Raw genomic sequence first — 20,956 nt, 5'->3', positions numbered from 1 at the left:
CTTCCTCCTCCTGGTGACCCCTCTAGGTCTGTATATAGGAATCAGGACCTCCTTCCTCCTGCTGGTGACCCCTCTAGGTCTATATAGAGGAATCGGGACCTCCTTCCTCCTCCTGGTGGCCCCTCTAGGTCTAAATAGAGGAATCGGGACCTCCTTCCTCCTCCTGGTGACCCCTCTAGGTCTGTATATAGGAATCAGGACCTCCTTCCTCCCAGTGGTGACCCCTCTCAGTTTGCATGCAGTCTATCTTTTCCTGTTTCTTTGGTTCCTCCAGTAATAGAAGTCGTCATTATAGATCTCTAATTCGTCTTTTGGGTTTTATTTCCAGCTGTATCTGCGAAGATGAACGAGCCGGAGATCTGCTACATCCTGGACGCCATTTTGTTTGTGTATGGAATCGTTCTCACTGCTCTCTACTGCCACCTGAAGGTAAGGGCATTTCTCTGCAGCAAGGGGAAGATCTTCATTGTGTTGGTGTATCCTCTCCGACATTTGCTTGTGAAACCCATGGATCTGGAGGGCTCCCTGGGATTCTGGTGTCCTCTCCTGGATTCTGGTGTCCTCTCCGGGATTCTGGTGTCCTCCCCGGGATTCTGGTGTCCTCCCCGGGATTCTGGTGTCCTCCCTGGGATTCCGGTGTCCTCCCTGGGATTCTGGTGTCCTCCCTGGGATCTGGTGTCCTCCTTGGGATTTTGGTGTCTTCTCCAGGATTCTGGTATCCTCTCCGGGATTCTGGTATCCTCCTTGGGATTCTGGTGTCCTCCTTGGGATTCAGGTGTCCTGCCTGGGATTCAGGTGTCCTCCCTGGGATTCAGGTGTCCTCCCCGGGATTCTGGTGTCCTCCTTGGGATTCTGGTGTCCTCCCTGAGATTCTGGTGTCCTCCTTGGGATTCAGGTGTCCTCCCCGGGATTCTGGTGTCCTCCTTGGGATTCTGGTGTCCTCCCTGGGATTCTGGTGTCCTCCTTGGGATTCAGGTGTCCTCCCCGGGATTCTGGTGTCCTCCCCGGGATTCTGGTGTCCTCCCCGGGATTCTGGTGTCCTCCCTGGGATTCTGGTGTCCTCCTTGGGATTCTGGTGTCCTCCCCGGGATTCTGGTGTCCTCCCCGGGATTCTGGTGTCCTCCCCGGAATTCTGGTGTCCTGTCCGGGATTCTGGTGTCCTCCCCGGGATTCTGGTATCCTCCTCGGGATTCTGGTGTCCTCTCCAGGATTCTGGTGTCCTCCCCAGGATTCTGGTGTCCTCTCCAGGATTCTGGTGTCCTCCCCAGGATTCTGGTGTCCTTTCCAGGATTCTGGTGTCCTCTCCAGGATTCTGGTGTCCTCTCCGGGATTCTGGTGTCCTCCCCGGGATTCTGGTGTCCTCCCCAGGATTCTGGTGTCCTCTCCAGGATTCTGGTGTCCTGTCCGGGATTCTGGTGTCCTGTCCGGGATTCTGGTGTCCTCCCCAGGATTCTGGTCGCCTCTCCAAAATTCTGGTGTCCTGTCCATGATTCTGGTGTCCTCCCCGGGATTCTGGTGTCCTGCCCGGGATTCTGGTATCCTCTCTGGGATTCTGGTGTCCTCCCTGGGATTCTGGTGTCCTCCCCAGGATTTTGGTGTCCTCCCATGGATTCTGGTGTCCTGCCCTGGATCCTGGTGTCCTCCCTGGGATTCTGGTGTCCTCCCCGTGATTCTGGTGTCCTCCCCGGGATTTTGGTGTCCTCCCATGGATTCTGGTGTCCTGCCCGGGATAATGGTGTCCTCCCTGGGATTCTGGTGTCCTCCCCGGGATTTTGGTGTCCTCCCATGGATTCTGGTGTCCTCCCCGGGATTCTGGTGTCCTCCCCGGGATTCTGGTGTCCTGCCAATCACATCTCCTTTGTTTCTTTTTCAGATTAAGACCTCAAGGGAGAAAAAGAAGAATCCGGGGCCTGCTCTGTACGAGGTACGGACTTCTTATTTTCTGATCCTCATTTGTATCAATAACGAGAACAGGAAGTTCCTCCAGTGGTGGAAGGACTCAGTTCCTCCGGTCTTCTCCAACTTCTCACTGTGCTGATAGGGACAATACTCTCTGATTATTAATATATATAAAATGTATTATTTTATATATTGCAAGGCATTACTCAGAGTTTAAGTTGCCATGTCTGAAAATACATTGTAACTTTTTAAAATTATTTTTATTATTTTTAGGTTATTTTATATATTGCAAGGTATTACTTAAAGTTTGAGTTGCCATGTCTTAAAATACATTGTAACTTTTTTATATTATTTTTCTTGCTTTTTTTTTGTAATGTTTCAAGGTATTGCACAGATTTTTATTTGCCATGTCTGAAAATACATTGCTACTTTTTAAAATTATTTTTATTATTTTTTTTAGATTATTTTATATATTGCAAGGCATTATACAGAGTTTGATTCGCTGTCTGAAAATACAATGTAACCTTTTATATTATTAATATTTTATATATTGCAAGGCATTACTTAAAGTTTGAGTTGCCATGTCTTAAAATACATTGTAAGTTTTTAATATAATTTGTCGTGTAATTTTTTTTTTTTTTTTTTTTTTATTGCAAGGTATTGCACAGATTTTTATTTGCCATGTCTGAAAATACATTGTTACTTTTTAAAATTATTTTTATTTTATTTTTTTTATTTTATACATTGTAAGGTATCACGCGGAGTTTGATTTGCCATATCTGAAAATAAAAAGTGACTTTTTCTATATTATTTTTAGTTTATTATATATATATTTTTTAATTATTTTATATATTGTAAGGCATTATACACAGTTTGATTTGTCATGTCTTGAATATATATTGGAACTTTTTAAAGATTATTTTAATTTTTTTTTATTATTTAATCTATTGCAAGGCATTCCCCAGTGTTTGATTTGCCATGTAACTTTTTTAGGATTATGTTTGGTTATTTATTTTTGTATGTTTTTTTTTATATTGCAAAGCATTGCTGAAATTTCATTTGCCATGTCTGAAAAGACAATTAAACTTTGTAATATTATTTTTATTTATTTGTTTATTTATATTTTATTATTTTATATATTGCAAGGCATCACACGAACTTTGATTTGCCATGTCTGAAAAAAAAATAAAATTTTTGTATATTATTTTTATTTTATTATTTTTTTATTAATTTATATGTTGCAAGGCATTGAACAGAGTGTGATTTGCTATGTCTGAAATTACATCGTAAACTTTTATTTTTTTTTATTTTTGCCTGGAGTGGGCATGGGTTAGAACCTCAGATCCTCACTTTCTGTCCTGGTGACACAATGTGCTTTAGAAAGTGACAGGTTGTCACCATATTTGTTTATTATTTGTATTATTTATTTTTAAAATTATTTTATATATTGCAAGGCATTGCATGGAGTTTGATTTGCCATGTCTTGATCATTCATTAAAACTTTATTTTTAATATTAATATTATTATTTTTGTTATTATTTTTTTCTATATTATTTTATCTATTGCAAGGCATTGCCATGTAACATTTTAAATATTATATTTATTTTTACATTGCAAGGCATTGCTTGGAATTTGATTTGCCATGTCTGAAAATACAAATATTATATTATATTTATTATTTTATCTATTTGATTTCCCATGTCTTGAATATACATTTTATTTTTTTGGATATTATTTTTAATATTACTATTATTATTATTTTTTTTTTTAATCTATTGCAAGGCATTGCCATGTAACATTTTAAATATTATATTTATTTATTTATTTTTATATTGCAAGGCATTGCTTGGAATTTGAATTGCCATGTCTGAAAATACAAATATTATATTACATTATATTATATTATATTATATTTATTATTTTATCTATTTAATTTTCCATGTCTTGAATATACATTTTATCTTTTTGGATATTATTTTTAATATTACTATTATTATTTTTTTTTTTTAATCTATTGCAAGCCATTGCCATGTAACATTTTAAATATTATATTTATTTATTTATTTTTATATTGCAAGGCATTGCTTGGAATTTGATTTGCCATGTCTGAAAATACAAATATTATATTATATTATATTATATTATATTATATTGATTATTTCATCTATTTGATTTCCCATTTCTTGAATATAAATTGGATCTTTTTGGATATTATATTTAATATTACTATTATTATTATTATTATTATTTTAATCTATTGCAAGGCATTGCACAGAGTCTGATTTCCCATGTCTTGTATATACATGGGATCTTTTTGGATATTATTTTTTAATATTATTTTTTTTAATCTATTGCAAGGCATTTGATTTGCCGTGTCTGAAAATACAAATATTATATTACATTATATTATATTATATTATATTTATTATTTTATCTATTTAATTTTCCATGTCTTGAATATACATTTTATCTTTTTGGATATTATTTTTAATATTACTATTATTATTTTTTTTTTTTAATCTATTGCAAGCCATTGCCATGTAACATTTTAAATATTATATTTATTTATTTATTTTTATATTGCAAGGCATTGCTTGGAATTTGATTTGCCATGTTTGAAAATACAAATATTATATTATATTATATTATATTATATTATATTATATTGATTATTTCATCTATTTGATTTCCCATTTCTTGAATATACATTGGATCTTTTTGGATATTATATTTAATATTACTATTATTATTATTATTATTTTTTTAATCTATTGCAAGGCATTTGATTTGCCGTGTCTGAAAATACAAATATTATATTACATTATATTATATTATATTTATTATTTTATCTATTTGATTTCCCATGTCTTGAATATACATTTTATTTTTTTGGATATTATTTTTAATATTACTATTATTATTATTTTTTTTTTTAATCTATTGCAAGGCATTGCCATGTAACATTTTAAATATTATATTTATTTATTTATTTTTATATTGCAAGGCATTGCTTGGAATTTGAATTGCCATGTCTGAAAATACAAATATTATATTATATTTATTATTTTATCTATTTGATTTCCCATGTCTTGAATATACATTTTATTTTTTTGGATATTATTTTTAATATTACTATTATTATTATTTTTTTTTTTAATCTATTGCAAGGCATTGCCATGTAACATTTTAAATATTATATTTATTTATTTATTTTTATATTGCAAGGCATTGCTTGGAATTTGAATTGCCATGTCTGAAAATACAAATATTATATTACATTATATTATATTATATTATATTTATTATTTTATCTATTTAATTTTCCATGTCTTGAATATACATTTTATCTTTTTGGATATTATTTTTAATATTACTATTATTATTTTTTTTTTTTAATCTATTGCAAGCCATTGCCATGTAACATTTTAAATATTATATTTATTTATTTATTTTTATATTGCAAGGCATTGCTTGGAATTTGATTTGCCATGTCTGAAAATACAAATATTATATTATATTATATTATATTATATTATATTGATTATTTCATCTATTTGATTTCCCATTTCTTGAATATAAATTGGATCTTTTTGGATATTATATTTAATATTACTATTATTATTATTATTATTTTTTTAATCTATTGCAAGGCATTGCACAGAGTTTGATTTCCCATGTCTTGTATATACATGGGATCTTTTTGGATATTATTTTTTAATATTATTTTTTTTAATCTATTGCAAGGCATTTGATTTGCCGTGTCTGAAAATACAAATATTATATTACATTATATTATATTATATTATATTTATTATTTTATCTATTTAATTTTCCATGTCTTGAATATACATTTTATCTTTTTGGATATTATTTTTAATATTACTATTATTATTATTTTTTTTTAATCTATTGCAAGCCATTGCCATGTAACATTTTAAATATTATATTTATTTATTTATTTTTATATTGCAAGGCATTGCTTGGAATTTGATTTGCCATGTTTGAAAATACAAATATTATATTATATTATATTATATTATATTATATTATATTGATTATTTCATCTATTTGATTTCCCATTTCTTGAATATACATTGGATCTTTTTGGATATTATATTTAATATTACTATTATTATTATTATTATTTTTTTAATCTATTGCAAGGCATTTGATTTGCCGTGTCTGAAAATACAAATATTATATTACATTATATTATATTATATTTATTATTTTATCTATTTGATTTCCCATGTCTTGAATATACATTTTATTTTTTTGGATATTATTTTTAATATTACTATTATTATTATTTTTTTTTTTAATCTATTGCAAGGCATTGCCATGTAACATTTTAAATATTATATTTATTTATTTATTTTTATATTGCAAGGCATTGCTTGGAATTTGAATTGCCATGTCTGAAAATACAAATATTATATTATATTTATTATTTTATCTATTTGATTTCCCATGTCTTGAATATACATTTTATTTTTTTGGATATTATTTTTAATATTACTATTATTATTATTTTTTTTTTTAATCTATTGCAAGGCATTGCCATGTAACATTTTAAATATTATATTTATTTATTTATTTTTATATTGCAAGGCATTGCTTGGAATTTGAATTGCCATGTCTGAAAATACAAATATTATATTACATTATATTATATTATATTATATTTATTATTTTATCTATTTAATTTTCCATGTCTTGAATATACATTTTATCTTTTTGGATATTATTTTTAATATTACTATTATTATTTTTTTTTTTTAATCTATTGCAAGCCATTGCCATGTAACATTTTAAATATTATATTTATTTATTTATTTTTATATTGCAAGGCATTGCTTGGAATTTGATTTGCCATGTCTGAAAATACAAATATTATATTATATTATATTATATTATATTGATTATTTCATCTATTTGATTTCCCATTTCTTGAATATAAATTGGATCTTTTTGGATATTATATTTAATATTACTATTATTATTATTATTATTTTTTTAATCTATTGCAAGGCATTGCACAGAGTTTGATTTCCCATGTCTTGTATATACACGGGATCTTTTTGGATATTATTTTTTAATATTATTTTTTTTAATCTATTGCAAGGCATTTGATTTGCCGTGTCTGAAAATACAAATATTATATTACATTATATTATATTATATTATATTTATTATTTTATCTATTTAATTTTCCATGTCTTGAATATACATTTTATCTTTTTGGATATTATTTTTAATATTACTATTATTATTTTTTTTTTTTAATCTATTGCAAGCCATTGCCATGTAACATTTTAAATATTATATTTATTTATTTATTTTTATATTGCAAGGCATTGCTTGGAATTTGATTTGCCATGTTTGAAAATACAAATATTATATTATATTATATTATATTATATTATATTGATTATTTCATCTATTTGATTTCCCATTTCTTGAATATACATTGGATCTTTTTGGATATTATATTTAATATTACTATTATTATTATTATTATTTTTTTAATCTATTGCAAGGCATTTGATTTGCCGTGTCTGAAAATACAAATATTATATTACATTATATTATATTATATTTATTATTTCATCTATTTGATTTCCCATTTCTTGAATATACATTAGATCTTTTTGGATATTATTTTTTAATATTATTATTTTTTTTAATCTATTGCAAGGCCATCTATTTGATTTGCCATGTCCAAAAATAATTTGTAACTTTTTTTTTCTTTTTTTTTAGTTTTGTCAGGAGCGGGCATGGGTTAGAACCTCAGATCCTCGCTTCCTGTCCTGGTGACACCTTGGGGTTTATTTACTAAAGCTGGAGAGTCCAAAATCAGACTCCCTTCTGCATAGAAACCAATCAGCTTCCAGGTTTCATTGCCAAAGCTTCATTGAACAAGCTGAGGTTAGAAGCTGATTGGTTTCTATGCAGAAGGGAGTCTGATTTTGGACTCTCCAGCTTTAGTAAATAAACCCCCTTGTGTCTCAGGAAGTGACAGGTTGTCACCAGTTTAGGAAGTGCGTATAGACAGCAGTACAGACCTGATGGAGGGTCTAACCCATCCCCCGTTCCATCTAAAACTAGTCAGAGCTGGTCTTTTTGGGGGTAACACCTTTCAAACGTTCACACCCTAGTGCCCCCTCCCCCGCCCCCCAATGTCTTGCTGCAAGGGTGACAACACATTTCAGAGCATGTAGTTCTGCAGACTCCACCCACTTTCCCGCCCACTCCCAGCTCCATAGACTACTAGCACAGGTGACCCCCAGCTCGATTTTCCTCTCCTTCCTGTAGTCCTACCTAAGTCCCTCCCCCTCCCTCCCATCAGAGAACAAACACTCCCACTACAAAGCCTGATTTCTGCTTTCAGCTCTTTGATATAAATACAGATTTCAGGTATCTATACTGGCTGAATCTGGAAAAGATCTAAAAAAAAAAGAAAAAAACCCCTGATCTACAGCCTTGTATTTTTCCTTTAAGTTCCTCGGGGGCGGGTCCTTGCAGTCACTCGGGGGGCGGGTACTTGCAGTCACTCGGGGTACAATAATGTGTGTTTGGTTTGCAGCCACTCAGCTACCCATCGAAGCAGATCTACAGCGAGATCGGGAAGGGAGAAGGAGGGACGGAGATGAAGGTGAGGACCTGGTGCGTGTTGTCAGATCTGATCACTATGTAGATAAGTAGGCTTCCCTCTCCTGGAGCCAATGCTGCTCCAGCTCCTCCTGGGGCTGCCTGTATGAGCAGTGGTCACACGGTCTCTGGTGAAGGGAAGGATCGCCCAGAAAGCGGACGTCCCCTTTAAGAGAGATCATGTGACCAGATGCCGAGGCCGAGGACCCTGAAAGACATTAGCAGACCGCAGATCCTTGCCTGCTTCTGCTCTGGAAGTACTGAGATTGGTCATCCCAGCGGATGTGGGAAGGGCCTCCCAGTATGATCACATGACCAGCCCAATTAAAAGGAAATATTGCATCATCATTCTTCTACCGCAGCCAATGGGATGCTCATGGGAACGCCTTCATTATAGACTCCTTCATTGGAGACTCCTTCATTGGAGACTCCTTCATTGGGGACGCCTTCATTGGGGACGCCTTCATTGGAGACGCCTTCATTGGGGACGCCTTCATTGGAGACACCTTCATTGGAGACGCCTTCATTGGGGACGCCTTCATTGTGGACTCCTTCATTGGGGACTCCTTCATTGGAGACGCCTTCATTGTGGACGCCTTTATTGGGGACTTCTTCATTGGAGACGCCTTCATTGGGGACTCCTTCATTGGGGATGCCTTCATTGGGGACTCCTTCATTGGGGACTCCTTCATTGGGGACTCCTTCATTGGGGACGCCTTCATTGGAGACTCCTTCATTGGAGACGCCTTCATTGGGGACGCCTTCATTGTGGACTCCTTCATTGGGGACTCCTTCATTGGAGACGCCTTCATTGTGGACGCCTTTATTGGGGACTTCTTCATTGGAGACGCCTTCATTGGGGACTCCTTCATTGGGGATGCCTTCATTGGGGACTCCTTCATTGGGGACTCCTTCATTGGGGACTCCTTCATTGGGGACGCCTTCATTGGAGACTCCTTCATTGGAGACGCCTTCATTGGGGACGCCTTCATTGTGGACTCCTTCATTGGGGACTCCTTCATTGGAGACGCCTTCATTGTGGACGCCTTTATTGGGGACTTCTTCATTGGAGACGCCTTCATTGGGGACTCCTTCATTGGGGATGCCTTCATTGGGGACTCCTTCATTGGAGACGCCTTCATTGGAGACGCCTTCATTGGGGACGCCTTCATTGGAGACTCCTTCATTGGAGATGCCTTCATTGGGGACTCCTTCATTGGAGACGCCTTCATTGGAGATGCCTTCATTGGGGACTCCTTCATTGGAGACGCCTTCATTGGAGATGCCTTCATTGGGGATGCCTTCATTGGGGACTCCTTTATTAGAGACGCCTTCATTGGGCACTCCTTCATTGGACACTCCTTCATTGGGGACTCCTTCATTTGAGACGCCTTCATTGGGGACTCCTTCATTGGAGACGCCTTCATTGGAGACGCCTTCATTGGAGACGCCTTCATTGGGGATGCCTTCATTGGGGATGCCTTCATTGGGGATGCCTTCATTGGGGACTCCTTCATTGGGGATGCCTTCATTGGGGACTCCTTCATTGGGGAATCCTTTATTAGAGACGCCTTCATTGGAGACGCCTTCATTGGGGATGCCTTCATTGGGGACTCCTTCATTGGGGAATCCTTTATTAGAGACGCCTTCATTGGGCACTCCTTCATTGGGGACTCCTTCATTGGAGACGCCTTCATTGGAGACGCCTTCATTGGGGACTCCTTCATTGGGGACTCCTTTATTAGAGACGCCTTCATTGGGGACTCCTTCATTGGGGACTCCTTCATTCCATACAACAGGCAGCTGGCAGTTTGACCTCAAGTTCTGCGCAGACTTCCGGCAGAGGTAGTAAGCCAATCACAGAAGCAGGGGATTTCCCTGAGATGGGTCTACTAGTACCATTGCCATGGTTGCCCTGTTCTAGCAAGCAGGTAGAAGCGGGGGAAGGGCAGAGACAGAAAGCACAACGTTTTTGAGGGTGTCAGGAGTCAGATAATGAGGACTGTCTGGTCATGTAAGCCGGTTCCCCGAGTTAAAACAATCGCCTGATGTAAAAAGAACCACAAAAAACAAACACAAAACGAAACGTTCGGCCGGGAGATGTTGGGTTTCCTGAGCCCCCCGCAGCTCCTCCACCGGGGCCCTTTAAGGCGGCGGGTGTCTCAGAGCGAAACAAGAAGCGTTGTTGCAGCGTCCAGCGCCTGTCTGACCACTTCCTCCTCAACGCCTGTCGCCTCCGCGCTGTCAGCCCCCCCCCCCACATCACACCCTAATGTTCCCTGAGATTAGATTGCAAGCTCCTAGGATCGGGCAGCCAGTGTGGGGGTGAGGGGGCTGCAAGTGACACTCAAAAAAAACAAAAAAAGAGAGAAACATATATTGTGGCTATGTGTGTCAGTGCTGAGCGGGGGCCCCGGGCCCTTCGTGGAGGAGGATGTGGTCAGACAAGTACGAAGATCTGCACCTCGGGGTTTACTCTGAGATGGACAATATATATATATATACTCTATATACACTCTATATATATATATATACTATACACCCTATATACACCCTATATATATATATATACACCCTATATACACACTATATATATATACACCCTATATACACCCTATATATATATATACACCCTATATACACACTATATATATATACACCCTATATACACCCTATATATATATATATACTATACACCCTATATACACCCTATATATATATATACACCCTATATACACCCTATATATATATATACACCCTATATACACCCTATATATATATACACCCTATATACACCCTATATATATATACACCCTATATACACTCTATATACACCCTATATATATATACTAGACACTCTATATACACCCTATATACACCCTATATATATACTATACCCTATATACACCCTATATACACACTATATATATATATATATATACTATACACTCTATATACACCCTATATACACCCTATATATATATACTAGACACTCTATATACACCCTATATACACCCTATATACACACTATATATATATACACCCTATAAACACCCTATATATATATATACACCCTATATACACCCTATATATATATATATACACCCTATAAACACCCTATATATATATACACCCTATATACACCCTATATATATATACACCCTATATACACCCTATATATATATACACCCTATAAACACCCTATATATATATATACACCCTATATACACCCTATATATATATACACCCTATATACACCCTATATATATATACACCCTATAAACACCCTATATATATATACACTCTATATACACCCTATATTATTATCATTATTATTATACAGTATTTATAAAGCGCCAATAGTTGGCTCAGCGCTGTACATTACAAAGGGGGACAGAACATGTGACAGAACAATACCAATACAATGCAAAACATGAGGGGATTGAGGGCCCTGCTCCTTGGAGCTTACAATCTAGGAGGGAGGGGATGGTGGCACAGGAGGGGATAGCTGTGGGGGATGGAGTGGTAGGAAGAGTGGAGGAGGTCGGCAAGTTAGCAGGGGGTGGGGTAGGCTTCCCTGAAGAGATGGGTTTTCAGGGTGCGCCTAAAGGAGAGGAGAGTAGGTGATAATCTGATGGGTTGGGGAAGGGAGTTCCAGAGGATGGGTGACACCCTGGAGAAGTCCTGGAGGCGGGCACGGGAGGAGGAGACCAGGGAACTAGAGAGAAGGAGGTCTTGTGAGGAGCGGAGTGTGCGTGTTGGGCGGTACTTGGATATTAGGTCAGTGATGTAGTTCGGGGCAGTATGGTGGACGGCTTTGTACGTCAGTGTTAGGATTTTGAATTTGATCCGTTGCGCAATCGGAAGCCAGTGGAGGGATTGGCAGAGGGGGGTGGAGGACACTGAGTGGAGGCCAGTGGAGGGATTGGCAGAGAGGGGTGGAGGACACTGAGTGGAGGCCAGTGGAGGGATTGGCAGAGGGGGGTGGAGGACACTGAGTGGATGCCAGTGGAGGGATTGGAAGAGGGGGGTGGAGAACACTGAGTGGAGGCCAGTGGAGGGATTGGAAGAGGGGGGTGGAGGACACTGAGTGGAGGCCAGTGGAAGGATTGGCAGAGGGGGGTGGCGGAAACGAAGCGGTTGGAAAGGTGAATGAGTCTGGAAGCCGTATTCAGGATGGACTGAAGCGGGGATAGCCAGCGGTGAGGCAGGCCAGTGAGGAGGGAGTTGCAGTAGTCGAGTCGTGATATGATGAGGGAGTGGATGAGCTGTTTAGTGGTTTCTGGGGTTAGGAATGTGCGGATTTTGGCGATGTTGTGGAGGTGGAGTCTGCATGTTGCGGAGGTGGAGTCTGCATGTTGCGGAGGTGGAGTCTGCATGTTGCGGAGGTGGAGTCTGCATGTTACGGAGGTGGAGTCTGCATGTTGCGGAGGTGGAGTCTGCATGTTGCGGAGGTGGAGTCTGCATGTTGCGGAGGTGGAGTCTGCATGTTGCGGAGGTGGAGTCTGCATGAGGCGGCACGAGTTTGTTAAAGATTGGACTTGGGGCTGGAAGGATAGGTTGGAGTCCAGAATGACACCAAGTACTCTGGCCTGCGGGGTGGGTTTGATGGTGGCATTGTTGGATGTGATGGAGAAGTCAATGGGGGGTGGTGTCCAGGCTGGGGGGGTAAAGACAAGAAACTCGGTTTTGGAGAGGTTCAATTTAAGGAAGTGGAGTGACATCCAGTCTGATATGTCGTTCAGTAGGTGTGTGATTCGGGCGGAGACCGAGGGGGTGAGGTGGGGGGCGGAGACCGAGGGGGTGAGGTGGGGGGTTGAGAGATAGATTTGTGTGTCGTCGGCATAGAGGTGGTAGTTGAAGCCGTGAGAGTGTATGAGTTGGCCAAGGGAGGAGGTGTAGATGGAGAAGAGAAGGGGCCCGAGGACAGAGCCTTGAGGGACCCCAACAGAGAGGGGGAGTGAGGGGGAGGTGGTAGCATTATAGGTAACGCTGAAGGAGTGTTGTGACAGGTAGGATGAGAGCCAGGAGAGGGCAGAGTCTCTGAGGCCGAGGGAGTGTAGTTTTCTGAGGAGGAGGGGGTGGTGGACTGTGTGGAAGGCTGCGGAGAGGTCAAGGAGTAGGAGGACTGAGTAGTGGCCATTAGCTTTGGCGGTTAGCAGGTCGTTGGAGAGTTTGAGTAAGGCAGTTTCGGTGGAGTGTAGGGGACGGAAGCCAGACTGTAGGGGATAGAGGAGGTGGTTGTCGTTACACTCTATATATATATACAGAGAGATGCAACACTTCGAACATTTCACATGTGGTCACAAAACTGCTAATGTCTGTCTATCATATACTTCATATACAGTATATACTGCACACTACACACATATATATATATAAAACCAGAAAAATAAATAATATTCATTAAACTTATATGTAACATGTGGTCCGGATACTATACTACCAAAAAAAAAAGAATATATATGTATATAATAATGATACTAATAATAATAATATATATCCTGTATAACAATAATAATATATATATCCTGTATTATAATAATAATATTAATAATATATATTTCCTGTATAATAATATATATATATATTGCATATAAAACTAGCAAATTAATTAATAATACAATAATATTCATTAAACTTATATTTAATATGTAACATGTGGTCCGGGTACTATACTACCAAAAAAAGAATATATATACACACACACACACCCATATTCATATTGCTTCTGTATTCCTGCTGGTGCTATATATATCCTGTATAATAATAATAATAATATATAAATCCTGTATAATAATAATAATAATATATAAATCCTGTATAATAATAATATATATATATCCTGTATAATAATAATAATAATAATATATATCCTGTATAATAATAATAATAATATATATCCTGTATAATAATAATAATAATAATATATATCCTGTATAATAATAATAATAATATATATCCTGTATAATAATAATAATATATAAATCCTGTATAATAATAATAATATAAATCCTGTATAATAATAATATATATATATATCCTGTATAATAATAATAATAATATATATCCTGTATAATAATAATAATATATATCCTGTATAATAATAATAATATATAAATCCTGTATAATAATAATAATATATATCCTGTATAATAATAATATATATATATATCCTGTATAATAATAATATATATATGACAAAAGTTAAAGTGAGTATTCAAGTAAAATTAAAATTAAATCTATAAATCCGTTTTCATTTAATATTTAACATGTGGTCATATATATATATATAGTATCTATAGTGTATGTGTGTATATATATATATATATAGTGTGCATGCAGCCTGACAAAAATGATTGTTCTTGAATTCCGCTCCAAATACCTATCCTGTGTAAGAAAGATCTATATTTTCACCTATTTTAGGCTCGCTCTGGTCCGGTCACATGATCCCCTGCGTCAGCCAGTGGTGGCTGCAGGGGAGAAGAAGGAGTGCTGATGATGGCTGGGACATGGGAGCCTACGGGAACGGCTGGGACGTGGGAGCCTACGGGAACGGCTGGGACATGGGAGCCTACGGGAACGGCTGGGACATGGGAGCCTACGGGAACGGCTGGGACATGGGAGCCTACGGGAACGGCTGGGACATGGGAGCCTACGGGAACGGCTGGGACGTGGGAGCCTACGGGAACGGCTGGGACGTGGGTGTCTATGGGAACGGCTGGGACGTGGGTGTCTATGGGAACGGCTGGGACGTGGGAGCCTACGGGAACGGCTGGGACATGGGAGCCTACGGGAACGGCTGGGACATGGGAACCTATGGGAACGGCTGGGACATAGGAACCTATGGGAACGGCTGGGACATGGGAGTCTACGGGAACGGCTGGGACATGGGAGCCTACGGGAACGGCTGGGACATGGGAGCCAACGGGAACGGCTGGGACATGGGAGCCTACGGGAACGGCTGGGACATAGGAGCCTACGGGAACGGCTGGGACATGGGAGCCTACGGGAACGGCTGGGACATGGAAGCCTATGGGGTGATGTTACTGGTCCTGGAATTCCCAGCCATTGTCAAGCGCTCCCTCTTCTCCCCTGCAGCCACCACCAACTGACGCAGGGGATCATGTGACCGGACCGGAGCTGAAAGTAGGCAAGCATACACATCAGGTTGGTCAGCACCGGGGTGAGGAGGGGGGAGGGGACAACGGTCAGACTAGCTGAGCCCGGAATACTACTTTAACTCTGAGCATATAAATGTTCTCAGTAATAGAAATGTATTATAATATCAAATCATAAAAATTAAATACACTCCCAGCCGGCGTCACAAACTACACATCAGATATATATATATAATGTACATATATAAAATATTTGGGTTTTTTTTAATTATAGAACGGTTGAAAAACTATAACATTCACACCGCCATCTATAAATCTATAAATTGTGAATTTTAAACGATCGCATTTTCAAAGTAATAATATATATATTTATGGTGCTGTACAGAATATATTGTATGTTGTTACATTGTTATTATTGTTTTTTTTGTTTTTTTCAGGGAGGAGAAAGTGTTTACACTGTAAGTATCACTCTGTATTGTATCTTATATCTGGAGAGCGGTGATGTCACTCCTGTATAATATATCTTATATCTGGAGGGCGGTGATGTCACTCTGTATAATATATCTTATATCTGGAGGGCGGTGATGTCACTCTGTATAATATATCTTATATCTGGAGGGCGGTGATGTCACTCCTGTATAATATATCTTATATCTGGAGGGTGGTGATGTCACTCCTGTATAATATATCTTATATCTGGAGGGCGGTGATGTCACTCTGTATTGTATCTTATATCTGGAGGGCGGTGATGTCACTCCTGTATAATATATCTTATATCTGGAGGGCGGTGATGTCACTCTGTATAATATATCTTATATCCGGAGGGCGGTGATGTCACTCCTGTATAATATATCTTATATCCGGAGGGCGGTGATGTCACTCTGTATAATATATCTTATATCCGGAGGGCGGTGATGTCACTCCTGTATAATATATCTTATATCTGGAGGGCGGTGATGTCACTCCTGTATAATATATCTTATATCCGGAGGGCGGTGATGTCACTCTGTATAATATATCTTATATCTGGAGGGCGGTGATGTCACTCTGTATAATATATCTTATATCTGGAGGGCGGTGATGTCACTCCTGTATAATATATCTTATATCCGGAGGGCGGTGATGTCACTCCTGTATAATATATCTTATATCCGGAGGGCGGTGATGTCACTCTGTATAATATATCTTATATCTGGAGGGCGGTGATGTCACTCTGTATAATATATCTTATATCCGGAGGGTGGTGATGTCACTCTGTATAATATATCTTATATCTGGAGGGCGGTGATGTCACTCTGTATAATATATTTTATATCTGGAGGGCGGTGATGTCACTCTGTATAATATATCTTATATCTGGAGAGCGGTGATGTCACTCTGTATAATATATCTTATATCTGGAGGGCGGTGATGTCACTCTGTATAATATATCTTATATCTGGAGGGCGGTGATGTCACTCTGTATAATATATCTTATATCTGGAGGGCGGTGATGTCACTCTGTATAATATATCTTATATCTGGAGGGCGGTGATGTCACTCTGTATAATATATCTTATATCTGGAGGGCGGTGATGTCACTCTGTATAATATATCTTATATCTGGAGGGCGGTGATGTCACTCTGTATAATATATCTTATATCTGGAGGGCGGTGATGTCACTCCTGTATAATATATCTTATATCTGGAGGGCGGTGATGTCACTCTGTATAATATATCTTATATCTGGAGGGCGGTGATGTCACTCTGTATAATATATCTTATATCTGGAGGGCGGTGATGTCACTCTGTATAATATATCTTATATCCGGAGGGCGGTGATGTCACTCTGTATAATATATCTTATATCTGGAGGGCGGTGATGTCACTCTGTATAATATATCTTATATCTGGAGGGCGGTGATGTCACTCTGTATAATATATCTTATATCCGGAGGGTGGTGATGTCACTCTGTATAATATATCTTATATCTGGAGGGCGGTGATGTCACTCTGTATAATATATCTTATATCTGGAGGGCGGTGATGTCACTCCTGTATAATATATCTTATATCCGGAGGGCGGTGATGTCACTCTGTATAATATATCTTATATCTGGAGGGCGGTGATGTCACTCCTGTATAATATATCTTATATCTGGAGGGCGGTGATGTCACTCCTGTATAATATATCTTATATCTGGAGGGCGGTGATGTCACTCCTGTATAATATATCTTATATCTGGAGGGCGGTGATGTCACTCTGTATAATATATCTTATATCTGGAGGGCGGTGATGTCACTCTGTATAATATATCTTATATCTGGAGAGCGGTGATGTCACTCTGTATAATATATCTTATATCCGGAGGGCGGTGATGTCACTCTGTATAATATATCTTATATCTGGAGGGCGGTGATGTCACTCTGTATAATATATCTTATATCTGGAGGGCGGTGATGTCACTCCTGTATAATATATCTTATATCTGGAGGGCGGTGATGTCACTCTGTATAATATATCCGGAGGGCGGTGATGTCACTCTGTATAATATATCTTATATCTGGAGGGCGGTGATGTCACTCTGTATAATATATCTTATATCTGGAGGGCGGTGATGTCACTCCTGTATAATATATCTTATATCTGGAGAGCGGTGATGTCACTCTGTATAATATATCTTATATCTGGAGGGCGGTGATGTCACTCTGTATAATATATCTTATATCTGGAGGGCGGTGATGTCACTCTGTATAATATATCTTATATCTGGAGAGCGGTGATGTCACTCTGTATAATATATCTTATATCCGGAGGGCGGTGATGTCACTCTGTATAATATATCTTATATCTGGAGGGCGGTGATGTCACTCTGTATAATATATCTTATATCTGGGGGGCGGTGATGTCACTCTGTATAATATATCTTATATCTGGAGGGCGGTGATGTCACTCTGTATAATATATCTTATATCTGGAGGGCGGTGATGTCACTCCTGTATAATATATCTTATATCTGGAGGGCGGTGATGTCACTCTGTATAATATATCTTATATCCGGAGGGCGGTGATGTCACTCCTGTATAATATATCTTATATCCGGAGGGCGGTGATGTCACTCTGTATAATGGACTGGTTATGACGCCCCCTTTGTCCCTGCAGGGTCTCGGTCCTACAGACAAGGCTACGTATGAGACTCTGAAGGGTCAGAAGTCGACCTGAAGATGAAGATAACAGATGATATCACCCCGCTGTTTATATCGCACGGTTGGGGTTTCCTTCTTGCTCTCTCTGACATGTTTCACTCTTTGGATCTGTAGGTACGGATGGCGGGGTGCGGGGTACACCCAGGTACAGGGGGGGGGGGGTCACAGAATTTAGACGATTTTTTTTTTTATCTCTTACCAAATGGAAGAATATCAGTCAGGATTGAAAGATTTCCTTCCTTTCTCCCCATCGAGGGACACAGGAAGTCAAGTAACTGTCACTTTTTTTTTTGCCAATGCCCAATCCTCCTGCAAGTGGCAGTTCGACCCAAAAGAATACAACTTCCCGTGACCCTCAATAGACTCCAATCCAACATGAACAACATTCACACACCAACATGACACATCATGACAGAAAAAAAAACCCGAATTTAAAGTGTTACTGAACCCCCAACAGTGAAATCGGTCTGTAGATCCAGTTGTTATACCCCTGTGGAACCCAAGGGGTTAATCCTTTGCATCATGCAAAAAGGCTGTTTGATCCTGTCTTCTCTGATCCTCCCCTTCTTCCTGTGTCCCCGCTCTTATCTCCTGATAAGACATCTTGTGTGGAGACACTTTGCACATGCTCAGTGTGGTGTGTATTGCTAGAGAGGGATTTTTTTTTGGGACAGTGCATGTTATCAGCACAGAGCCAATCAGCGCAGGTCAGGGTTTTGCATCCTCCTAGAACAGAATGAAAAGGTCTCCTACAAGCTTTAACATCTGCTCCGCTGGACACTGATAGAAGTCACAAGACTGCTATATACTGCTGATGAGAAAAGGGATTTAGCACTTTATATTTACTAAAATAATTGAATTTCCATGTTGTGTGTACTGTGGGAGAGCAGATATAGTGAATGCGGGGTCCGGGGAGAGCGGATATAGTGAATGCGGGTCCGGGGAGAGCGGATATAGTGAATGCGGGGTCCGGGGAGAGCGGATATAGTGAATGCGGGGTCCGGGGAGAGCGGATATAGTGAATGCGGGGTCCGGGGAGAGCGGATATAGTGAATGCGGGGTCCGGGGAGAGCGGATATAGTGAATGCGGGGTCCGGGGAGAGCGGATATAGTGAATGCGGGGTCCGGGGAGAGCGGATATAGTGAATGCGGGTCGGGGAGAGCGGATATAGTGAATGCGGGGTCCGGGGAGAGCGGATATAGTGAATGCGGGGTCCGGGGAGAGCGGATATAGTGAATGCGGGGTCCGGGGAGAGCGGATATAGTGAATGCGGGGTCCGGGGAGAGCGGATATAGTGAATGCGGGGTCCGGGGAGAGCGGATATAGTGAATGCGGGGTCCGGGGAGAGCGGATATAGTGAATGCGGGGTCCGGGGAGAGCGGATATAGTGAATGCGGGGTCCGGGGAGAGCGGATATAGTGAATGCGGGGTCCGGGGAGAGCGGATATAGTGAATGCGGGGTCCGGGGAGAGCGGATATAGTGAATGCGGGGTCCGGGAGAGCGGATATGGTGGAATGCGGGGTCCGGGGAGAGCGGATATGGTGAATGCGGGGTCTGGGGAGAGCGGATATAGTGAATGCGGGGTCCGGGGAGAGCGGATATAGTGAATGCGGGGTCCGGGAGAGCGGATATAGTGAATGCGGGGTCCGGGAGAGGGGATATTAGTGAATGCGGGTCCGGGGAGAGCGGATATAGTGAATGCGGGGTCCGGGGTTTAGTTACACTTTAAAGTACGATGTGTGACGGCGGCTCTTGCTGAGGATATTTTTTTTATAAATAAGTCAACCGCTCAGCAGGGAAAATTCAAAAACACATAACTAGCCAATCAGCAGCAGAGGATGAGATGACATCATGGCGTTATGCCGAGGTGTTGACTGAAACATGACACAAAGAGGAAGTTTGAGTTATCTTGTGGGAAATTATTACTGACAAACAAAACTGATAAGAAAAATGAGTCACTTGCAAAGATAATAATACACATTAAAAATCATTACTTTTCCTTTTTTTTTTAATTATTATTATTATTGCTTGTTTTGTAATTTTTGCAAGTTACAGAACATTTTTGCCTGTTTAGTAAATATTAAATTTGCTGTTTT

At 39.0% G+C, this 20,956-nt stretch overlaps 1 protein-coding gene across 2 annotated transcripts in view; it reads left to right on the top strand.

The window, feature by feature from the left end:
- LOC149429404 (high affinity immunoglobulin epsilon receptor subunit gamma-like) overlaps positions 1 to 19,007 on the top strand; it is a 25,543-nt gene extending 6,536 nt beyond the window's left edge. The window contains exons 2-6 of one of the 2 annotated variants that reach the window (XM_089666447.1): positions 329 to 429; positions 1,874 to 1,924; positions 8,486 to 8,554; positions 16,109 to 16,129; positions 18,815 to 19,007. In XM_089666447.1, coding sequence (XP_089522573.1) covers positions 343 to 429; positions 1,874 to 1,924; positions 8,486 to 8,554; positions 16,109 to 16,129; positions 18,815 to 18,874 — 288 coding nt within the window. In that variant the 5' untranslated portion in view covers positions 329 to 342 and the 3' untranslated portion in view covers positions 18,875 to 19,007. Of the gene's footprint in view, positions 1 to 328; positions 430 to 1,873; positions 1,925 to 8,485; positions 8,566 to 16,108; positions 16,130 to 18,814 lie in introns of both variants that reach the window. The other variant, XM_089666448.1, reaches the window with a different exon arrangement.
- The last annotated feature ends 1,949 nt before the right edge of the window (positions 19,008 to 20,956 follow it).

The sequence above is a fragment of the Staurois parvus genome, unplaced genomic scaffold (genome assembly GCF_062004578.1).
Source record: "Staurois parvus isolate SC_StPar_1 unplaced genomic scaffold, SC_StPar_1.0 ptg002715l, whole genome shotgun sequence".
NCBI lineage: Eukaryota > Metazoa > Chordata > Amphibia > Anura > Ranidae > Staurois > Staurois parvus.
The sequence above is the reverse complement of the archived record's forward strand: the minus strand, read 5'-3'. Positions and strand labels throughout refer to the sequence as shown.